This window comes from Leptinotarsa decemlineata, unplaced genomic scaffold, assembly GCF_025532065.1.
Source record: "Leptinotarsa decemlineata unplaced genomic scaffold, Ldec_3_MD MMD2_tig00001019_RagTag_RagTag, whole genome shotgun sequence".
Lineage (NCBI taxonomy): Eukaryota > Metazoa > Arthropoda > Insecta > Coleoptera > Chrysomelidae > Leptinotarsa > Leptinotarsa decemlineata.
The window spans coordinates 6,663,722-6,688,484 of NW_027412557.1; the positions used below are offsets into that span (position 1 = coordinate 6,663,722).

Here is a 24,763-nt window from a genome sequence, read left to right on the forward strand (position 1 = left end):
GAATAACTTCATTCCTTTCATCTGATTTACAATCCGACAGAATCATTTCCTTAGCGCTTTTTGGACTTCAACAAACCGAATTTTTAAAGCAAAAATAGCATCATAATGTTCTGCTCGCTTTGTGTGGTTCAATGTTTTTATTGTTATCAGAGTTGAAGACTCTTCCTTCATCAGATATAAAACATTATGAGATGTTTCATCTTTTGATGCTATGCCAAAAAAAATTGTTGATTAATTTCAAAAAAAAATGTTGCATATCAATAACCTCTCTTACTGCATCACTGAGTATAGTGAACATATACCGCATAAGTGCCTTTCATTGTGTTAAGACCATCATATCTTTATCCTCGACACCTATTTAAAGGTATATTTATGTATGTATGTATGTATGTATGTATGTATGTATGTATATGTATGTATGTATGTATTTAATAATTTTGTTAAACATTGCTGAGGTTGTTTGGTCTTCAATTTCAGATATCTCAAAATGACGAGCGACTTCTGGATTCCGTTTTCGTCTTTCTCAGTCATATAATAATGGTAAAGTTCGCACATTTGATCTGTTTTTGAAATATCTTGAGTCGTATCGAATATGATAGAATAAAATGTTGCAGCGTTTATATAACAATCGTGGGTCAAATCATTGGTCCTTCGAGCAGGATATTTTTAAAATTAATTAAAAATATTCATGATAATTTTCAAGTTTTTACTTGATACTGTAAGTGAACAGTAAACATCGTACTATCGACATCAGTGCAATCTTGTACAACCCGAAGCAGCAGCGTACCAGTTCCAGGATTTCAAGTTCTGAAAATCTATTGCGTACACCAGCCCAAGCAGCGGTTTATTATTCTATCCAATGAATTCACGGCCAGCAGCATCGATATCTTGTCAAAATCGTCAGTGGTCACGGTAAGTCATTTGGACTATCCTATCTTATCCTACTCATATATTCTTTCATTATTCAATATATCATTTCGATTATCATTTTCACTCAATCAATTCATTTTTTTATTAGAATAAACTCTATCAGATCAAACTTGAACGATCAAAACACATCCATATAAATAATTTTATAAACATTTTTTATTTCTTGTTCAGTAACTGATTAAGCATTGCTGTCGAGCAAATTAAAGCAATAAAAACTAAACGTGGAGTTGCCCAGCGATCTCTTACAAATTATGAAAAATTCATTACGTTTCAAACCTTGTAAGAGTACAGTTGGAATAAATCTTATCTTGTCTACATTACATATAGCCAATTATTTTTCTTGTCCTATGTTTTCACAGGAGTTATTGTAATTCTTGTGTGCATTGAGCATTCATATTTACGATAAAATAATCGTGGATCAAAACGTTGGTCCTTCGAGCCGGATATTTCATTTTTGTGTGCATTGTCTACTTTTGAAACCAGAACAGAAATTAACTCAATTTGTATTTTTGGACTCAAGTATTCTATCTAACTCTTTGGATTACTCAACAATTCTCGTAAAATCGGATCGATTTTTGCTAATAACTCAACAATAAAAAACTTTCCTCATTGCTATCTGTCTTTTCTCTGTGGTCACGAAATGCTAAATTTCATGTTGAAAGCGTAAGAGTAACATTGAGGAGTCTAGAGAGTACCTAGCACCAAAAAGATTTTTCTTTCTTGATCATGGACACTTGACCTCCATTTAATGTTCCATGTAACATTGTAACCGCCATTGTTGATACGTAAGACAAGAATCCATAATCCATATGAATTTTAGATGTCTCATGTCTTTCTGTGGCGTCTACGATATGTTTCCAGTCGTCATAGCCTTCCATCCAAACATTTTGTATTTTTTTAAATGTCCGATTTGAGAATAACCACAATATGCCTTCTGAGGTATTGAGGAATATTGTAACCATATACGTTCAATTTTCACACCAGGCTTGGAAACAATATAGTAATGTTTTTTAGAAAAGATCTATTATCACGTATTTTAAGAAAGGACCCTTTGGTTCACAATGTCTATTATCGATCACGAACCGTTTCATTAGAATTTGATCTTGATTTGATCTTAATTTCGAATAACTTTTCCAAAACCCTAGCACCACTCTTGTGGTTATCTTATGAACATTCAGAAAAACTACTACAGCCATAATGAACGATTAATAATAATACAAGCGACTTCAGTCATGACTTTTGTGAAAAATTTGAACTAAGAAAAGTGACAATCAATTTGTTTACCAGTCACCGCCGAGAGTACTTTTGACGGGTTTAAAAATTCGGCATTTATAATTTTGTATCATGAAGAAATTGAAATTCTTTTTTAAAGTCCAAGTACCTTCCGTAGCTTCATTTGGGATAATGCACTTATTGAAATTAAAAGATTCCAAAACGAAGACATGCATGTTTTCTATTGAGTAGAGCCAATAAAGAAGACAGAGAGAGAATTTTGAAAATATCATCTGGCAACACTACACCTTAACCTAAAATCTGAACAAGTATTCAAGTCAAAACAAAACACAAACATTTGAATTTTAAACATTTTTCTGTCGATTTTTTGAAATGAAAATAACAAATTGTTACACTTCATGCAATTCCAACCAGACGCCAACTATCGCACATTGGGGAAGAAATAACCTAATTTGTTATGGAGCCTGCAATTCTGTAATAATATATGACCCTGATGTAAGTAGTGTATATAATATTTTTGAAAATAGAATTATACAATAAACCCTTTCAGTATGGAAGTGGAGGTAAAATAATTGATACTCTAGTGGGGCACTCTAAACGTGTGAATTCAGTAAAATGGCTTGGTGGCAGAAATGTTTCCTTCGAAACAGAATTATTGTCTGCATCAGCAGATAGTATTGTTTGTGTTTGGTCTTCCAATGGAAAAGTGTACTCAAAAGTATCATTAGTGGGACATAGCTCCAATGTAAATATAGTTGATGGTTTGTACAAAGAAAATAATTCTACTGTTGTTGTTAGTATTTCAATGGATTGCTGCATCAAAATCTGGTGGAGGAGGAATGCTACAGGTGAACTCTGATTCAAAGATATAGGTTTCTTGGATTTCACAAGTTTCATTTCAGATAAATTTATCTGCAGCCAAACTGTTAATTTGGGTTACAATATAAGTGTTGGAATTAAACTGTCATTCTTACCCGATACTGATGAAATTCTGCTTGCTTGTGCTTTGGACAACTCTAAAATTCAACTGTATGTGGAGACATCAGATGCAGATTTCAAAATGGAATCTTCTTGTCAACTGGCTGGGCATGAGGATTGGGTGCGAGGCCTTGACTTCACAGTAGATGGTAAAAATTTCATCAACACAAATAAAAGTTTCCACTCTGGATTCATATTCCAGCCTTTCGGTTAAACTTTAGTACACATAATTTTTCAGATTGCACTAGTTTTTGAAAAAATAATTAATAAGACTTATGTATTTTTGTCCGTTGCTCACGAATCTGAAGTTAAAACCTGGTGCTCCAGTCTACTTCCGGAGATAAGGCCACTTACTTTTGGCAGTGAGAACTTGTGAAATGACACTTTTCTGATAATCGCTTATTCACCCTTTACAAATGTTTTTACATAAGGAATTTTTTCTCCAAAATAATACTCTATATAAATGATCTCTTTTTCTTCATGTCACCTCATAATTGTTTTGCTTTCGCCGATGATACTACTTTTACGACATCCGGAAAAAAATAATTTTGTGTGCAATATAAATCAAATTCAAAAGAATGCTGACATATGGTTCAAAAGAAATAATATAATGTTAAATGAAAATAAAACTCAACACATCATTTTTACATCAAACATCTCTTGGGTTGAAGGACACAGTGTTAAACTCTTAGGCATACATCTAGATGATAATTTGAACAACTTAGCATTAAACTGTTGAAATATACATTTCTTCTTCGGAAATTGAAAGATATAATCTCTCAACAGGCGCTATTGTCAGCTTATTATGCTTTTTTCCATTCTCATATTTGATATGGAACAATTCTCTGGGGAAATAGTACTAACGCAAATAGGATATTTATGTTGCAAAAAAGAGCGTGAGGATATTATCTGGGGCTGGTTTCTTAGACTCCTGTAGACCTCATTTCCTTTCGATGAAAATAATGACAGTACCTTCTATTTATCTGTGTCAACTTTTGATAGATATTCATAAAAATGAATTAACATTAAACAGAAATTGTGAAGGGCCAATAGATTCAGACTGAAAAAGTCAAGTAGAAACTCTATTGATGTCACCTCTCTATGTCAATAAGGTAAATCAATACTTGTTCAAAAAGTATCTGAAATATCTATTGATTTCAAAATATGTTTATTCTACTGACGAGTATATAGCTGTCTTATCCAGAGAAACACAAATAAATGGCAAAACAGTATAATATTCGTTCTTGGGTAGTAATGAATCTGTGTATATGTGACTTATCTTATTTGTATACATCTAAAAGATCAATAAATTATCTTATTTTATCTTATCTATGTTGCCAAATTTTGTAAATTTTACTTGGCTTCGACCTGGAAAAACAAATGTGTTTGTTAATTTTCACAAATGAACGCAACATGTCAATTCAACCTGCTTTTAAATGCACAAACTCCAATTATGGAAGGTAGTTTCAGAATGAATAGAAAGGTGGCATTTCTTACCTTTTCGACAGGCATATTCATTCAACATAGCATTCATTTCTAGTTTAATTTTGTAAGACTCTCAATAGAACCAAATAAAGTATGCAGTTTGCTAGAAATCTTACAATTTTGAAGAAATTGTATGTTTTGTTTGAAAAAAAAATGGAAGTGGCAAGTGAATGAAGGTCTACTGCAGGGGATTATGAAAAAAAGTGTTATTTTATAAGCTTCCATTAGTACCGCAAGTTTCTCAAATAGTCTCATTTTTTGAGTGGCTGCATCTCTGAAAGCTCCAAGTTTTGATTTCAGATTTGTGATCATCTCACAAAAATACTAAGTCTAATTAAAATGTTTCCAAAACTAATGCAAACCAGAAAAAAATGAATATTTACCTAAACATCATATCTATAGAAGCTGAGGTTGTGGCACTGGTTGGGTCAAGTCTGCTTCATCTTATATTGTTTCTCCCTAATTCAAAATGGATACTATATATGGTAGATATTGAAAAGAAGCAATACATATTTTTGGAATCAATAATTACCATTAGAAATGTTGATTCACAAGAAAGAGTACTTGGTATTCCCACTTCAAAATCAAGTGTTATTTTTCGAATCCTTTTTTGAAATTAGTAAATTATTTTTATTTGATAAGTGCTTATGTGTTATTCAATTTTTACATCATAATCTTAGACTGTTAACAGAATCTTATTTTTTTATCTGATAGGTGCAGATCTACTACTTGCTTCAAGTTCACAAGATAATTTCATACGTCTGTGGCGTATATCCTCACAACTTGTATCCAAAGTTCATTTTGAAACTACTGAAAAAGCTCAGATCAAATCTAGGTCAAAGATATTCAATGTTCACCTAGAATCAATTTTGACTGGACACGAAGGATGGGTTTATTCTGTGAATTGGAATCCTAAAAGTTTGCAACTCTTATCATCATCTATAGATAAATCAATGATTATTTGGGAACTCGATACCGGTTCGGATGTGTGGCAGGAAAAATTGAGGGTAGGAGAAGTTGGAGGTAAGTTAATTATATGTAGTAGCTAGTAAATGAGAGTTTAACACAGGTTTCTGGAGTGTTTTCTGTTTAAAATCTATTTTTCTGTTGACCAGCTGTTGCCCCACTACGAACAACAACTCTCAAAAGTTGAAACTTATGTGAGCTGAGAACTAACGAGATCTTACCTACCAAAGTGTGATTTCTAACATAGGTTGGACGATAGGAAGTGAAAATCAATGGCCCGGCCTTGCAGTGTGAGTAGAGTAAATCACCCACCTCAACCGACCGGCTACCGTCCAACTATACTATACATAAGGCAAATTCATTTTTGTTCATAGCAATTATGTCTCTCATAAACTCGTTTTGATTCATCTATAACCAAATTCCTGATTTTAAGACTGAATTGATATCTTCGATTTATAATTATTTCCAAAAGGTGTTTTTCTTTCTTTTCTCTTGACAGATCTTCATCTTTGAAAGATAAGAGTAAAGTCTGATATCCAAATGAAATAACACTAAATGGTAAGATTATTGTCAACCACCTTCAAACAAATATTGAGACAGACATGAAACTGAAAGTGACCTTATGTGCTTTTATTGAAACTTGAATGTAGTAACGTTGATATGAAAATAATTCAATTATACTCCTCAAAGTAAATTCAATAAGATTCTGTTCGAATTCTTACTATCAGCATTACTTTGCTTTAATTCTTATGTCAGTGCTAAGAAATACTTATAAATTCATTTTCTCAATTTGAATGATTAATTTCTACTCAGTTTTGAGATTGTGAGATGATGAACTTCTTTCTTCTCTTTGCTTCTGACATTTCTATTCTCAGTTTAATTCAGTTAATATGTTGGTGAAATAATTTTTTTTTTCTTCATCAATAAAAACAACTTGCTATTATTATACCTATTATATTGTGTCTTCTTTCACAAAATAATTAATTTCTTTTATACTTGTAATATTTCAATACAATACAAAAATAAAACTGTGACTATGTTCACACGACCATATAATATCCTTTGTTATAACAATTGCTGTTCTAACATCCACTCTCTGGGAAGTATTCACATGGATCAAGTGTAACTACACATCTACATTTATAAAACTTGTCCCTGACTACCATCGTTGCCAACATAATGAACACATTGAATGGACTGTTCATGAATTTCAAATATGCTCTGCCAGAAATATGAGTTTTTTTTTTTATAAAATGGAAAACTTTGAGGAAATACCTTTTGTAATGGCAGGTGTCATACCACTGATGATGTCTGCCTCAGTAGCAAATGAATTGTTTGGTATTTCAAATTCCATTTGACCACAGCCTATCAGCTCAGATATTGCTCTCATTAATTAGAGGCTGTATTATTTTGATTTTTGTATTAGTGTTGCTATATTCTGGAAAGAAATGAAAATGCAGTTGTCCCAAACATTCTTATTTTACTTTTTCTTAAAGGAAACAAAAAATGTCTTCATCCATAGTAAACTTATGTTTTAATGTTCTGAAACTTGTGATGCACTGTTTGGAACCTTTGGTGTAGTAATGAATAGTACTGGATGATCACTTGGTGATCGAAATACGTGTCGAGGTGTTAAAAATAACGATTTAATGTTGGGAAGAAACTCCAGTAATATTCGTTCTGAAACTTGTTTGCATATATTTGCCAGTTTTTGAGTAGCCATTTCTTACATAGTTTCTTCTAATTTAATCTATTACTTGACTTTTTCATAGCAGGCATCGAGGTCTTATCTTTATGCCTTTTGTCCCATTTGAATAGTTATCATTTCAAAAATGTTTCACATTCTGACATGTCAGGAATTTTCATGTCACTAAATTATCAAACCACCTGAAGTATGTCGGTTGGTAGCCGGACGGTCAACGTGGGTGCTTTGCAGTCAATCAGCCGATGTGTAAGTCGATGGTTCAAGCCGCAGGATGAACGCTGGATTTTCACTTGCTATCGCCCAACCCGTGTTAGGAATCACACGCTAAAAGATAAGACCTCGTTAGTCCTTAGCTCGTCAAGTTTCGACTTCTGAGGGTTGTCGTTCGTAGGGGTGCGATAGCTGGTTAACGGAAAAAACATTTTAAACATATTTTTTAAATCGTCTCTACAAAGGGTTTAAAATTATTAAACTAGTTTGATAACTTTTTATGATGAAATTAACTTTGGTTTAAATAACATCAGTTGTTAGAAATCTTTTTGTAATGTGCTGTGCAAACGTGGTAAATAATGCATTATTTCAGTTTTAATTAACAAATCAACGATTCATAAACGTTACTTTGTCAACCTATTTAATATTTTTAGATGAAATTTTATATGATTCAGAGATATATTGGACTTCCTACAGACTTTTCGACAATGACAACTGTCCTAGGGTCTAAAGATTTCCAATCCTTTTTTTCTCTATAGAATATGGAATCGAGAATATAGCAATAAATTGTAGTTGTAATTCTGAAAGTGAATTCATCATTCACAAGTATATGGTTAACTTACAGAATACAGAAAACTGAAAATCATGCAACAATGGCAAAATGATTGAAATATGAAGACAATAATTATATATCTAAGTACATTTCCATACTGATACATTCGAATATATTGAATTGAATATATGATAAGATTCCAATACAACTAATCAGATTGATAATATTTAATTATCGAGAAAACATTTTTCAGCCATTTACCTCAATCTTATTGATTGGGGAAGCGCATCTGAAACTTGACTTTCCCATAATTAATTATGATATGTCATATTTTATCAGATTCATTCTTATTTCAGGTAACACTCTTGGATTTTATGGAGGCGTATTTTCACCTAAAGGTGATAAAATCCTAGCACACAGTTATCGAGGAGCTTTTCACATTTGGAGGGACAGCAATCAATCAGAAGGATGGATTCCTTGTGTAACAGTGGGTGGACATTTTTCAGAAGTGGTAGATTGTGCTTGGGAACCAAAGGGAGAATTTTTGATTTCTGTTGGTTCTGATCAAACTACAAGAATACATGGACCATGGAGAAAAGGAGATGAAGAGGTGAGTTTTGAAACTATTCTGGGAAAATAATAAAACTGATATTTTGAAAATAATGAAATAAGTGATGAATTGAGTGAGAATTTTGTTCTGATGCATTTGTTATTTTTTCAATATTGTTAAAGCCTCAAAACGAACTATGGTTAACAATTCTGAAAACTGACAAGTATAGACAAGTGGAGTATATATCTGTGATTAGTTGGTCAATAAAATTTATGTGACAGGCTAAAATTGAACACTCAATATTGAGGAAAGACACATAAATATCACAAAGTTTGGATATTTCCCAGTTATAGTTATGAATGCTTTGTCTTTGGGGTCTGGTTTCACATAGTTTCCTTATAGTGAAAGACAGGGAACGAATCTCGTGCATTGAGTCTTATGTAGGTCCCATAAATGGCGACTTTGTAGCGGAACATGTCATCACCTTTTCTTACTATCATTATAATTAAGATAGGTGATTGACTTATTTTATGAAAATAAATAACATTCCCCTATACCATTATTATAGTGTAGGGTTAGAAAAATTCAATAATGAGATTTCAAATAAAAATTCTTCATTATTTTGTTGGGATGAAATATTGGTGATTTTACAACTTGAATTAGGCATTAAATATGGAAGGACTATTCTTGTTTAAATTGAATACAATTTAATTGATTTTTTCACTCTGATCACATATATAGAGCAGGTTACTTTTATCCAATATTCCCATCTGTTCCTTAAATTCTTTTATTTGAATATTTTAGGTTACTTGGCATGAAATAGCTCGTCCTCAGATTCATGGTTATGATATGACCTCCGTTGCTGTTTTGTCAAGGTATAAATTTGCTTCCAGTGCAGAAGAAAAAATAATAAGAACATTTGATGCACCAACTAATTTTGCTGAAAATTTTCATAGGATTTGTGGGATTAATGAAGACGAAGAATTAGATTCCTTAATCAAATGTGAGTGAAAATATTACTTCATTTAACGTTATTTCTAATTTTTTCCTTTCTAGCTGAGTGTATGAGACCAAAAGGAGCTTCAGTACCATCACTGGGTCTATCGAATAAAGCTGTGCATACTGAGGACAACATAGAATTGACTATTCCCTTGGATAAGAAAAATCCTTATCCAGAAGAATCCCATTTCACAGCTACAGATTTGATAGGTAAGTTTATATAATTTTCAAATGAAAATTATAACATTTTGATTTTGCCACATATGGTGTTCATAAATTTGTTTGTACTTGGTATTCTAGACAAGGTTTTTCAAAACGGCACAAAGACTGCTATAGATGACAAGGAATATCAATTAATGCAATTTTTAATGATTAATTTTATTTCCTTTTTTCCATTAGTTTCTGTGATATGCTTTTACAAATTCCATTATTTTCTATAAATATGTTGAACCGAAAAAAGTCAGAAAGTTGAAAAAGAAGTTTTGCAAAAAATATTTGAGAAAGAAATTGGGACTTTGAAGTAAATGTAGTTATCACATCAGGTACATTGTTATTCTATTGAAACAAATGATAGCCAACAGCGGAGGTTTTGTAAGTTTTAGGTTTTGCCAAAACTGACCATCGGCATTGCTTTGGGTATTTTACATTTTCTTCCTCTAATAACAGGGATTCCATGGGCATTTTGAGTTGGGAGTGTCTGCATGACAATGGTACTAGATGGAGCCTGTAATGTTGTCAGGAGTTCAGATTCCTTTCTCTGCATGGTCCGCTACCATGAGAGTAGACATTGATAACTGAGTTTAGTTTTTGACACTGTATGAGGTGACCACAAATCTGTCACTGAGTTGGAATACACTTCACTCCTGCGGCAACACAAGGATAAGCCGATGCATGGAGTCTTCTTCAACAACATTGATGATCTCGCCTTATCAAAGCACCTGACCGAATTTGTTCAAACTTTCTATTTCCCACCCTTAGGCTCAAAAAATTGCTGAGCCTTATGTAGTTCATCCAACATTAGAGCAAGACCATATTGGTCGTGAAGTATTCAGCTCCAAATGAGACAAATTGTCCGAAAGAGGAGACAAACCTGTTGATATATCGAGATTTTCTCTTTGAACCCCTTAGACTCGATCTAGACAACTCTGTTAAGCTAATTGTTCTGATTATTGGCGGAATTATGTCTCATCTACTTTCAAATCTCAAGATCATGCCGGCTTACACACTAAGGCAGAAATCTTGGCCAGACAAATGCATCAGGCTGTCAGACTGGACTCATTGTGTCGACAATGGGCACATAATTCTGATACTCAGAGATCACTAACCTCACGTTGTAGGGAGTGGTCATTGGTTGATGATGCAGGCACGCCCTTCTGAATGTGTCGAGGCTTTGGGAATAGGGCCAGACCAGTTCAAACTTTGGGAAAAAATTAAATAGTTGTAATGATGATGATCAAATCAATAATAATAATAATAAGCCGATGCATAGGGTGTTCTTTGAAGATATTTGCTTTCTTTAGGTCAAGCGTCAAGTCAGAATGGTGTCTTTAACATTTTGGTCTGACGTAATTGCATGGCAGGCTCTGCACCAGGTGCAGAGTCTGTTACGAGACGCCTGATACTCTAATGCACTTTTAGTCGGCAATTCCAGTATAAGCGATCTCAGCCTATATCCACTGACATAACGCGGTCCAAAAAATGCTTTACTACCACCTTCGGCACTCTCACGATATTGAAGAGACGCTGGTGTTTCCTCTATTCAGACCACTCTGTTGAAATGGTTGTTCTGATTATAGGAGTCCTAGTTGGAATAATGCTTCCATTACTCTCTAATTTCAAATCCCAGCCAGAAAAATACAGAAGGCTATCATTTTTGATTCGCCAAGTATGATAATTCTTGAACCCAATGATGGCTCACTGCATGCTGGTGGAGTGTGGTTATTAGTTAATGATGATGCCACGCAATACATGATATTGGAAATTGTTCTTAAATACTTTTCTTTACCATTTCCTCATTTTCTATGAATTATTGTATGAATGATTTTTTTTTAATCAATTTATCACATTCAATAATGAAATTCACAATTACCAGACCAGAGGAAGTTCAAACTTTCATGTAAATAGAGCTAATTACAAAAAAAAAACATGAATTCTTTATTGCACAAAGGATTGATTGAATATAATAATCTACCCATTCATATCAAGAATAGTGCAACACTGAGTTAATTCAAATGTAATCTTCTGGGATACATCAATAAAAAATAACCATCATATATATATATATATATATATATATATATATATATATATATATATATATATATATATATATATATATATATATATATATATATTATTGTTTCACAAACTATTGTATTTAGTAATGGCAGATGATGTTCATTCATTTAATCGATTAATTATGTGATAGTTATTATTAAAATTGTTGTATATTAGGATTTCTATTTCAAATTTCAAATAAAGATTATTTTTACTATAAGTATTGCTCTTATGCAGAGTACATACAACCACCTCCATGTTGAAATGTTGAACATTTTTCTCATGAAGGATGACATCTCATTGTAGTCTTTAATCTTGCAAAGGTCTTGTTGACTTTTGTTGTGATGAACATTTCAATATCATCATTTTATTTTGGTTTAAAATAAACAGGTTGTTCTTTTCCGGTTCATAAGTACAGCTATTTATACTGGATTGCTTTTCTCTTCTTCTCTGCTTCTCTCTTCATCTGTAATATTTGAAAAGGTGCTGTGTAGTTGACTCGTTTACCAAATAGAATAGGAACATTGTGTGCTTTTTGGTTTATAATATAGTAGAGAGACACTGACGATTTTAGAGGTTTCTAATGTGATGTCGTAAATAAAAACATTTTTGCGCTTACATTGCAAACGCTGACTGAACCCTACGAGATATAAAAAATGTACTACAGTATTGTACACCTTAGAAAGGTCTGCAAAAAAGACTGCGATGGTATATGTCTATCTCTTAAGGATAATCCACAATCCGCCAGAAATAATGACTCATTTACGAAACCATTTTAAGCAATACAGTAATAATCCTTATCCAACTAAGTACCTTAAATACATCGTGCATTTAATATAGATTAATACGGCTCTTTACAGCATGTAAATCAAATGAATATTTTTGAAGATATTACAGATTCAAAATGCAGGGACATAACGGTTGCGGTGGTATCGGCTGGGGGGCCGGCGGCGAGTGCCTATAAATAGCGAGTCAAAGGCCGCGCTACTCCCTGCAGCACTTTATTATTAGAAGCAACTGCACCTGTTTATATGTTTATTTAGTAACTATCAGCCTTGCACCTATTTATTTGGAGTCGGGGCGGGTCGCTAGTAAAGGATAAGCCTAAGCAACAGATTGCCTTGTTGAGCCTCGTTTATCTTCAATATTTGTGTGAATCCCATAAATGGTGTCTTCATTAGTGAAGATGTCATCTCGTTTATTCAAATATCTATGTTTAATGTAAGACATTTTTGGAAAGGTTATATTAAATAATTTCAGTTTGTTAAAATTAATTTCCTAGAACCTCCCACTGAAGAAACACTCATGCAGAACACCCTATGGCCAGAGACCATGAAATTGTATGGCCATGGATATGAAGTCTTTTGTTTGGCTGCATCACCAGATGGAAAGTATTTGGCTTCAGCTTGTAAATCAACTCAACCACAACATGCTGCTATTTTATTATGGTGAGAATACCCTTATTTGAACCCATTCCTCTCTGAAAATTATTTCATTTGAGTTATTAGTTATTCATTTCAAGTCACTAATTTTAAAGGGTTAGAATATTCATCACACACATATTCCATTATTTTTATTGCCTCGATAAATTGTACTGAAGGTTATTGACATCATCAGCAGATTATAAATACACTGACCCATTACTTGATGAAAATTATTAACACTATCCATGATATTAATTGGAATTGGCCGAGGTGGCCTCACCGACTCACGATCGGAAGGCCGTGGGTTCGATTCCCGCCTCGACCAGATATTTTTCTCGAGAAAATTTATCTGGTTGAAGCTGGGATGATTCTGCAACCGTGTTAGGAACACGTTAAAAGGTAAGACCTCGTTAGTCCTCAGCTCGCACAATTTTCTAACCTCTGAGAGTTGTCGTTCGTATGGGGGCGACAACTGATTAACGGAAAAACATATTTTTTTTTTAATTTTTGCACTATAAATTTCATTTGAGCTGTGTCACAATTCACAGTAGTTTCATCAGTTGGACTGGTACGAGGCATTGTAGAATAATTTGATCTACCAGTCCAACCGATGAAAGTAAAGTATAGTGCAATGCAATGCGTATTGAATAAAATTTATAGTGCGAACATTGTATAAGTATTATCAGGGACAACATCCGGCATACTAATCCCTGGTAGCCAGGACCCTTATTTCATCACTATCAGATGGCTTTAACAAAATGAATAACGTGAACAATAAAAAAATCTACTTCTATGGGCTATACCCTGTCTCTTCAACAAATAAGGGGAATTTTCATTATTGTCATAAAATATTTATTAAATCATCAATTTCTATGTTGTCCCCTTCAAAGTAGTCTCCCTCAGATATAATACACTTGTGGCAGCGTTTTTTTCAATCCTCGAAGCAGTTCTGATTTTGCACCTTTCGGTATGTTCTTGAGCTCTCTCAGAGATTCCGTTTTCATCTCCTCAATTGTCGCAAAACGCCGTCCTTTTATGGGTCTCTTCAATTTTGGGAACAAGAAAAAGTCGCAGGGGGCCAAATCTAATGAATACGGTGGCTGAGGCATGAAAAGGTGTTTTTTTTTGTCAAAAAAATTACGAACTAGCAATGAAGAGTGAGCAGGTGCATTATCGTGATGTAAAAGACATGAATTGATTTAATACAATACCGCACGTTTTCTTCTTAATGCTTATCGCAAGCGACGTATAACTTCAAGATAATAGTCCTTATTGATTGTACGATCATGTGGCAAAAACTCCTGTCGCACTACACCATGATAATAAAAGAAAACAGTGAACAAAACCCTGACATTTAATCGAACTTGGTGTGCTTTTTTGGTCTTGGCTCTACTGGGCTATTCCATTGAGACATTGGATCAATTTTGGAAAGAACTTCGCTTCCACATGCTTCTTGACCAAAATTTACAAAAAAATTGCGTGGCATGAGCCAACAGATATGCCGATACCCTCAAGAAGTTCTTTAATAGTGATTTGATGATTCCCCGTAACCGTATTCTTCACTTTCTCTACATTTTCATCGGTTGTTGATATGCTGGGGTATCACATCTTCTCGACTTTCTGTGAAAAGATTACACCACTTGTAAAAAAATTTCACAGTATGCCTCTGTCAACATTCAAAGTGTTTCAGATCACCTAATTCCATTTTTTACACAAAATTTGATGCAAACTCTTTAATTCATTTTTTCGATAACAGAAAGTCTGAACAAGCAAAACACTTTTAACTTTCATACCTATCATCAACAAACTAAACATGCTAACAGTTGATACTGTGAATATATGTTCGAGACGAGCGTACATAAAAAAAATAAAAAATCGCCCACGAAATTTGAACATTCATCTTATTTTACAGTTTGAAGCAGACTAATAAAAACTGATAAAACTTTTGAAACAACCTGATGATATGGCATAATATAAACTACTGCAGAGAAAGTCTAATTGACCAGTAACTTTCATACATGAGTTTTGTGTATAAAATACCCAAATACGCAACTTACTTGGGACTGTGGTTCAGAAATCCGTTTAGATATATTGTATGTGCTATTGAACCGTGTACCAACGAAAGATCTTTGACAGATTGACTATAATTAGGTTACAGCTTGTATATTTGTATATATATATATATATATATATATATATATATATATTTATATATAGATATATATAGATATTAAAATAGTCATTACCTTCTTTTAAATTGTTAGTGCTATGTTCTTGTGCCTTCATACACCATTGGTACTAAATTGAAACAGTAATATTGATATGAACGAAATATTGAAATTAGATTGACTAACAAATTAGCGAGTTGAAAATTTTCTACATATTGAAAAATTTTTCTCGCTCAGTAATTACTTTTACTGGCTGTAAGAGAATAAATCCCTCAAATGTAACATGGACAGAAGGCTCAGAAACTACACCTATTTCTGTTTCAGGAATACTTCCAATTGGAAATTAATAACAAAATTGATGTCACACAGTCTGACTGTAGTACAACTACAGTTTTCTCCAAATTCTCAACATTTACTCTCAGTTTCACGAGACAGGCGATGGTCAATTTTCAGCAAGAATGAAGACTGTGAATTCACACTTGCAGCTACAACAGATAAAAAAACTGCTATACATTCCAGGATAATCTGGACATGTTCGTGGTCACATGATTCTAAATATTTTGCTACAGGTGAGGCAGTTTTGGTAATACATATTTTAAATATATATTATGGTGGGATGACGACCTATGTTGGTCAAGGACTCTACCCTTAGATCGATATGGCGACGTAATGTCACTATGACCAACACGAGGCGTATGGAGCGAGAGGGGACCGTGGTAGCTGATTCCTCAACTTGACAACTTTGATGATGTCAACATGTATTATATTTGATGATGTTATCATAGATTATAATAAGACGGTTGGTAATGAGACCTGGGGAAGGACAACTCCTAGGCAATAAACCTAGTATTTAATTATTCTGGTATTTCCCTAATTGTATTTCCCTCACCCCTCACCAACCCCCAATCCAAAGTTGTAACAATATTTTTGTTATTTTCTGAAACTTGATACTTTCAGGTGCAAGGGATGGCAAAGTAATCATATGGACAATAAACAGAGGAAAAGAAAAAACTTCAGTTCTGGGAGAGTGGGAGAATTCAGGCAAACCACTGGAATTCAAAAATGAATCTGTAACAGCTGTATCTTTTGCACCAACTCTAGTTTCTGAGAAGTATTTGATTGCCATTGGTTTTGAAACTGGCATCATTCATTTATTTGGTTGGTGTCAACAGGAATGGAATAAAATCTTGATATTGTCAGACAGGTATGCATTGCATAATTGATTAGATATTTCATGTTTATAACCATGAAGCTCTTTGTGAGATCTTTCAATACAAAGAGTGTTTCCTAACTACTGTCATTAATTTCAGGGGTAGTAGTACAATAAGAAAAATAGTTCCTATGAAAATTTGTTCAAAACTTGTCAGTTTCAGAGATACAGGCTGCTGAATACTGGCGTGAAAAAAAAGACATTTTTCTAGATATTTTGAAAATTTTATTTTCATTCATCTTGGTCGAAGGTTATGCTGTTTAATTTCATAGAAATATGAACTCAGTGGTGTATAAGGAATCATAAAATTGATGTTGACAATTAAATGAACAGAATCTTTCAGTTTCAAATTTTGATCAAAACTGTATTTTGCTGTTCATCAGGGGTTTTAACAGTCCACAATATAAAACAATTGAACCAAATCAATAGATAATCTACTGAAGCTTAAAAAAGGTAAACGGAACATTTCACTCCGAAAAGTTACTGCTTAATTTAAACTAAACCAATTAGTCAGGAACTGTTTCCATCTGTTTCCAAAGCAAGCTAATTAGCATGCTTGTAGGTACGTGTGGCAGGAAAAGACAGCTAAACCATCTAATGCCGCGTAGAAAGTTGAAGTAAAACCATCAGGCACCTGTGCAACGTTTTCCGTTTGGAAGTAACTTTCCGTTCAGGGTGTTTATTAAACATGCGGCAAAAAATTAAGGGACTATTTCTTGGACTATTCTAAGTATATTTTGTCCTTTGATGATTTTTGATAGGGCGCTTTGTTTCGAAGATACGGAGCGAAAAATAATTTCGACAATAACAATTTTGGTAATTTTTAAATTATTAACGTTGCCAATATAAAAGTATAGCGTACTACACTGGACCTACCATGTAATGAAAAATCTAACAATTCCGTTGGTACCTATCAACAACATTCCGATTACTACAAACAGCTGCAGACATTCAATTTGAATAGTATGTCTCGTAAGTGATCATTTGTATGCATCGAATAGGTTGAAACTGATTGACTTTCTCTATTTAACGTGCATTTTCTGTGTTTAATATTTAAAGTCTTGTTAGCGAAGTCCTCTATCATGAATGGCTATCGGCCATCGCAGAGATGGCTGACATGCATTTCATTTATGAACTCGCTGATAGCAATTTATTAGAAGCTAGGCAGTTGTACAGTGAACGATTTCCTAATCATAATGTGCCTAATAGAAAAACCTCACTTATAGCCTTCTCGATCATTGGACTCAAACCCCCTGTATTATTTCCTATGGGGCCACCTAAAGTCATTAATTTATACTACTCCAGTGGAAGATGTGGAAGATTTGAGGACTCGAATAATTGCTGGGTGGAACGCAATTAGAAACGATCCTGGTGTTTTTGAAAGAGTTCGGGAGTCGGTGAGGAGAAGATTGGATTCTTGCATCCGAGCGAGGGGTAGTCATTTTTAACAGTTCTTGTAGATTAAGAAACATTACATGGAATTTGTATTACACTTTGTACAGAACAGACGTGTGTTTCGGTATTCCATAGAAAACCTTAAATAGTGCTGGAATATATAATATTTCTCATTCATTATCTTATGCAGACAATATGAAGTTAGCACGGAATAAAAATGTAGCTTTGGACAGTGAAAAGTTATTTGTATAAAACACATTTGTTAAAATACGGTGTGTACGCATTCGTTGAAACACTGTTCAACGTTGAAATACTCTCTAGCAAGAACGAATTGAAGAACGCAATAGAAGCAAGCGAAGTAAGAGTGAGACTCAAGAGTTCTATAATTAGAAAGAGAAAACATAGAACTTAGGAAAAAAGTAGAAATTCTGGATCAACACTCCAGAAAAAAACAATTTTTTGATATTTGGATTGAAGCAAAAATCCAACGAAATAACTCCTGAAAACATATGTAATACCATCAACGACCTACTGGAAGTGAACCTTAATCATCAAGACTTTAACGATATCTACCCTTTAGATCGCTCCGCTGAGAGACCAATTAAAGTTGTACCAGTATCTCGTTTGAAGAAACAAGAAATTTTTAGAAATTGCAGCAAACTTAGTGGGACGAAAATATACTTTGTCCATGATCAAATGGAGGCACAAAGAGAAGAAAGTAAAATTCTGAGGAAATATTTGAAGAAAGCAAGGGAAACTGCCACCAACAGAGCATCTATTAAAAAAAAAACTTGTCGTAAACGGTACTGCGTATACAATAGAAGAACTGGAACAAACAGAAGAAGAAGATACCAAGAGACCAAACAGTGCACCACACACGCCCAATCCTGAACCAAACTATACATCGGAACTAGCGTTTGAAAATCCATAACCATAAAAAATACACGTTAATATTGAAAAGACTATTTTGCAAGATACTCCAAAAATACGAAGAAACTCGAAAACGGATAATCCAGCAGATAAACCAAAAACCAGACAGAGAAGTAATACTAACGATAGTAAAGCTGGAGGTAGATAAATACTCGACACTTCTTTTGAATCTTCCAACATATAATTTAAGTATTGTATCACTATCTAATATGTTCTATATTTTCGCTCGAAAACTCAAATAAATAACCCGAACCCTAAATTAATAAGCTATCTCCCGTACTAATAAACAATTATTTCGACATTAGAATATTTCAAATAGATCTTCATTGTTTACGATTTCTTTGGTGATTAGTGTAAAGAAAACTTTCATTGTTTTTAGGGTATTATAAGAACGTTAGATTCATACCAGTATGGATCCTTATATTAGGGAATATACAAATGAACCGATTTTTGCTAAAATTATAGAAAATGATGCAGAACTCATCTCAATTAAACCGAAAGGATTGAAATGTTTACATTTGAATATATATGTAGTATATTAAAAAATATAGATGAATTGTTGATATTTTTGAATCAATTCAATGAAAAATTTGATATAATTATTCTAACAGAAACCTTTAAGATACACGACCTCGACAAAATTAGTATGATGATGGCGTAATAATGTATATCAAGAAAAGTATTAAATATAAGTGTGAAGTACAAAACATTGAAAATATCAGAGTCTTAGAAATGAATTTAATAATGAAACAACACAAAATAAAAATCGATGCCATTTATAGATCCCCGAGTATATGTGCGAAACAATTCAAAAGTGACTTGCAAATTAATTCTTATATCTTCAAAACGAGTATAACCGATCACTACACAATTGCCATAACACTTGATTTGGATAAGACAGAGATTGATAAAGGAACGGAAACAAAAAAATTCACTAATTACGGAAAACTTAAACAAAATCTATTATCAGAAAACTGGGTAAAAATGTATACAACAGAACAGGCCAATAATGCTGCAACAATATTTGTGAATAGATTACGATATCTTATTGAAAAGAATACAATTATAACTAAACCTTAGAAAAAACAAAGTAAAAAAATCCTGGATTACTGGGGAGTTAACAGAGCTCAAATATAAAAAACAAAAAGTATCAAATTTTACTAGAAATATCCCTGGAGCAAAACACTCAGAGAAGAATATAATTCATTAAAAAATAAATTAAATAGGTTACTGAAAGCTGCCAAGAAAAAATATGCTCAGAAAATAATAAATAACAGGAAAAACTCAAAAGAACTATGGAAATGTGTCGATGAGATATGCAATCTAGACCTGAAACGAAAATACCGATTATTCAATCAGAGAATGGCTCAGTGATAAAAAATACTTTGGAAATTTGCAATAATTTTAATGAGTACTATGCAAATCTTGGTCAAGAATATGCCCTTAAAATTAAAGAATCGGCTAATTACAATTACAATGAACAAAGATTACAGAATTCAATATATCTATCAGAAACTAATGAAGAGGAGGTTTACAAAGTTATTATGGAATTAAAACAGAAGAAATCTCCAGGTCATGATGGAATTCGCTCAGAAACGCTCAAATTGATTGTCAATAAAATTAAAACGCCATTAACTCACCTAATCAACAAATGTTTACAGGAAGGCTGCTTTCCCAAAATATTCAAAATTGGAATAATAAAACCACTTTTTAAAAGTGGAGACAAAACAATAGTGAGTAACTATAGGCCTGTATCACTGATCTCAAACATAGCCAAAGTAATAGAGAAAATTCTAAAAATAAGATTAGTGAATTTTACTAGACAATTCAAATTGATATCTGATCAGCAATACGGATTCAGGGAGGGAAGATCAACGGAAGATGCAATACAAAATCTAACTACTTGTATTTACAAAGCTCTTGACAAAAAAAATTCAGCAATGTGCATCTTCGTTGATTTATCCAAAGCTTTTGATACCGTCAGTCATACAAAACTCCTGAGAAAATTAGAGAACTGCGGAATACGTAGGAAAACTTAAGATATTTTCGAAAGCTATCTATGTGACCGAGAACAGAGAGTTAGTATCGATGGAATTATGAGTTATCCCAAAATTGTTACTTATGGTGTTCCGCAAGGAACGATTCTAGGACCAATCCTGTTTATAATATATTTGAATGAACTATTGCAGATATCAACAAAAGGTAAAATTTTGAGCTTTGCTGACGATACGGCTGTCTTGTGTACCGACTCTTCATGGAACCAATTGAAAATGTCTGCAGAAAAAGATTTCATTGAGATCGAAAAATGGTTCTGTCACAATAAACTTACGATCAATTTCGAAAAAACCAAATATTGGCCTTTCACATCATACTGCAGTACATTACCCAATATGGGACCCCTAAATATAATCAATAATCACATACCTGAAGGCGAGTCAATAAAATATCTAGGTATCCATTCAGATAGACATTTTCGATGGCACCTACATATGAAAGAAATAATCAGAAAGTTAAGAGGTACACTTTCTAAATTCAATAACTTGAAAAACTTTCTTGACATTCAACATTTGAAAACGTTGTACTTCGCATTTGTCCAATCCCAACTATCATATGGTATAATAGGTTGGGGAGGAGTGAATTATTGTTATATTAGGAATCTAAATGTCATACAAAAATGGATACTGAAGATTATATTTAATAGAAAAAAAAAACTCATCCAACTGCTGCCTTATTTAAAGAAGCGAGTGTATGTGATATTCGACAACTTTTTTGTATGAGCATACTCAGTAATGTAAAAAAAGTAAACATCAAAATAGAACCAATCATCCACTCCTACAATACTAGGAATAAAGAAAACTCTTTAAATGCACCACGATATGACAAAATCATAGGACAAAGAAATGCAACATATCTCGGACCACGCTTATACCAAATATTACCAGAAAAAATAAAAATATCAACAGTTCTCACATGTTTAAGAGAGAAGTAGAGAAATTCATTCTGAATGGCTTTTTTTTCTGATTTTATTAATCAAACTTTTTCGCACAGCAATTTAACTTAAGCATTTGTTGAGCAGACGAAAATAACTATGTATTCTGTCTGAAACTACTATTTCTGTTAATAAGGTTATTGAATTATTGATCATTCACTATTTTTCAATGTTAGATTAAGTATTTATACAGTTAATTACAATGTATCCTTAACACGAACAAGCTATATATTTCTACGGCTTCTGTGATTATCTTGTTTATTTTCGATAGCAGTCTATGTAATGTATATCAGTGTATGCGATGATAAACATATTATTATTATTAATTTTTGGTAATAAATTGTATTTGTCTAAATTATTTTCGCTTCGTATCTTCAAAAATCATCAAAGGACAAAGAATAAATAGTCCCTTAAATTTTTGTCACATGTTTAATAAACATCCTGCATATGAAAAGGCTGAAATTAGTTGCATTTGGTTGAGATGGGTAAGCTAAAAGAACGATTCGTTCAGCCAGTCTCAAATCACCTACACTTTGGTTAATGGAATGCCACCCATCAGAAAACAATTACTTCCCTGGCTAATACCTCGAAGGGCGTTGGATTATATCCGACAGGTGTCACTGCAGGATTCTTCACTGTATGTGCTGTTGGCGATACAACTGCCGCAATAGATTTTAGATTATTGGAACACACTTGCAGACCGGTTTCAGGCTGTTTGGACACTGGTCAGTGCAAGGTAGTGTCTATCCTCAACATAAAGTCGATGATTTCCGATAATTGAAACTCGAATTCATTATTCTGTATTCCTACCTGAAGTATGTGCTTGTGGAATTGCTTCGGAACTTTGTCTCCAGGCAGAGCTTATGACTAGTACTCCCGAGTCCTGTCTGTCGGTAGTCATCCCGTTCAAATGCACTTGATCTCAGCCTTTCATATATAGAAAGTTTGTGGCAACAAATTTTCAAAACGGAAGACGTTGCACAAGTGCCTGATGGTTTTACTCCAGCTTTCCAGGTGGCATATATTTCACTTGTTTTTTTGTAAATTTGCAGATATAAGAATTGATCAATATAACTCGAAAATATCCACCCTTTGAAAACCTTGTTATTGTATAATGTGTCATGAATTCATGATAGCAGTTTTCTGATATCAACTTTTTTTTTCAGTATGGCTCATCACCTAACAGTGAAAAAATTGGTGTTTCGTCCAGTTTTGGGAAGAACAGGATACAAAAATTGTGATGACAATGTGTTACAACTAGCAAGTTGCAGTTCCGATACTTGTGTTAAAATTTTCAATATTTATATTGACAAAGTATAAAAATGTGTTGTTTTATTTAATATTTCATCACATGATTTTACATGTATCATAAAAATTTATATCAAATGACAAAACCACTGCTAATTATGAAGATGGCTTTATGCCATATCAAGTTTTATCCTCATTTTTACTTCCACTTTCACTATGAAAGATGAACTATTGAACTATTGGTTTTCAGTAGAAGGTTTTATATATCACAGGCATAGAATATTTAGGTGTTCTGTGACAAATACTTCAGTTTTCATTTTGGGAAGTCAATTAATTCTAGTAGAATTGTAAATTGTTTTTGCACAAGGGCACAATCTTTATCTGTAGAGAGGGAGGGTGAGTGGTAGACCCACAGCACTTAGGCCACATGTGACCCATTGTACATCCTCCCGAGGAGTTGTCCTCCTAGGTCATCGTCCATCATGTCCTCTCCAGGAAGGTGGACAGGTCACTAGGAGACATCTTTATATTGGCAGGCAGGTATAGGCCAAGACTCGCCGAACACACACTCTTGAGGTGTCTCACGGTGTCCTCCGCGAAGGTTTTGGAGGGTGCAGCCACATTACTGTCATTGCGCGGCTTCTTCAACCTTCTTGGAGTTCCCTCCGTGGAGGTGCACAAATGAGGAAGCTTTCCTGCAGGGGCAGCTGGTTCCTTGCCTTTGTTCAAGGCGGAGCTCTTAGCGCCCGCCACAGAAAATGCCCTGGGTGTTGGAGGTGGAGTGGGGGAGGACGAGGGTGCACTTATAGTTACTGCCACTCCTGCCTCCTTCGCTCTCTTTCTCCTTTTGGCCTCGGCGCCGCAAATACGCTTATCCCTTGGCCTTTGTATCACATCACGAGGTGACTGCTATGTCCAGCCTCATTCTAAGCGGTGGATTGGGGAGGACATTTCTGTTCAAACCCAGCCACCGCCTTAGATTGAGGCGAGCACTTCTGTTCAGCCTCGGGATTGGTTTTTGTTGTTTCTGTTTCATTCATGTGTGTTCCCACGAGTAGCAAGGGAAGAGTTGGTCACCTATGGCAGATCCCCGCATTACCAGAGGTAGTCTGATTACAATGAGGTTTCCCCTGTTCCTCAAGGGGATCGTTCGTAACCGTATATCACCCTGCGGTCATCAGCTGTCGGCACGTTTCCTTACACCTTAGCTTGAGTAGGCTGGTCCACGGTGGCATGTTTTGCAAAGGCTTTTGGGGAGTTTTGGTTCCCGTCACCCTTCTATTTCTACCACTGACCAGAAGTCCGGCGACCCCGTCCGTAAGGCCACATTGGCTTCCCAGACAGGGCCTCCAATCCCCTGGCCGTTCCCCTATCCGCCACCTGGGGACGCGCCCGATAGGTAGCTCAACCCACGGAACAAGGGCACAATGTTGATTATGTAAAAATTTCATATGCATTATGTATGATATGTTAATGATAAATATTTGTATTTTGTTAGGTTTTTTAGAAAGCT

At 34.0% G+C, this 24,763-nt stretch overlaps 1 protein-coding gene across 1 annotated transcript; it reads left to right on the forward strand.

Moving 5' to 3' along the window:
* Positions 1 to 2,226: 2,226 nt before the first annotated feature.
* On the forward strand, positions 2,227 to 23,325 carry Elp2 (Elongator complex protein 2). The gene is made up of 11 exons (XM_023161439.2): positions 2,227 to 2,658; positions 2,714 to 3,011; positions 3,066 to 3,290; positions 5,341 to 5,649; positions 8,417 to 8,670; positions 9,415 to 9,613; positions 9,667 to 9,819; positions 13,169 to 13,334; positions 15,803 to 16,047; positions 16,436 to 16,682; positions 23,169 to 23,325. The coding sequence occupies exons 1-11, from the start codon at positions 2,536 to 2,538 to the stop codon at positions 23,320 to 23,322; spliced, it is 2,373 nt and encodes a 790-aa protein (XP_023017207.1). The 5' UTR covers positions 2,227 to 2,535; the 3' UTR covers positions 23,323 to 23,325.
* The last annotated feature ends 1,438 nt before the right edge of the window (positions 23,326 to 24,763 follow it).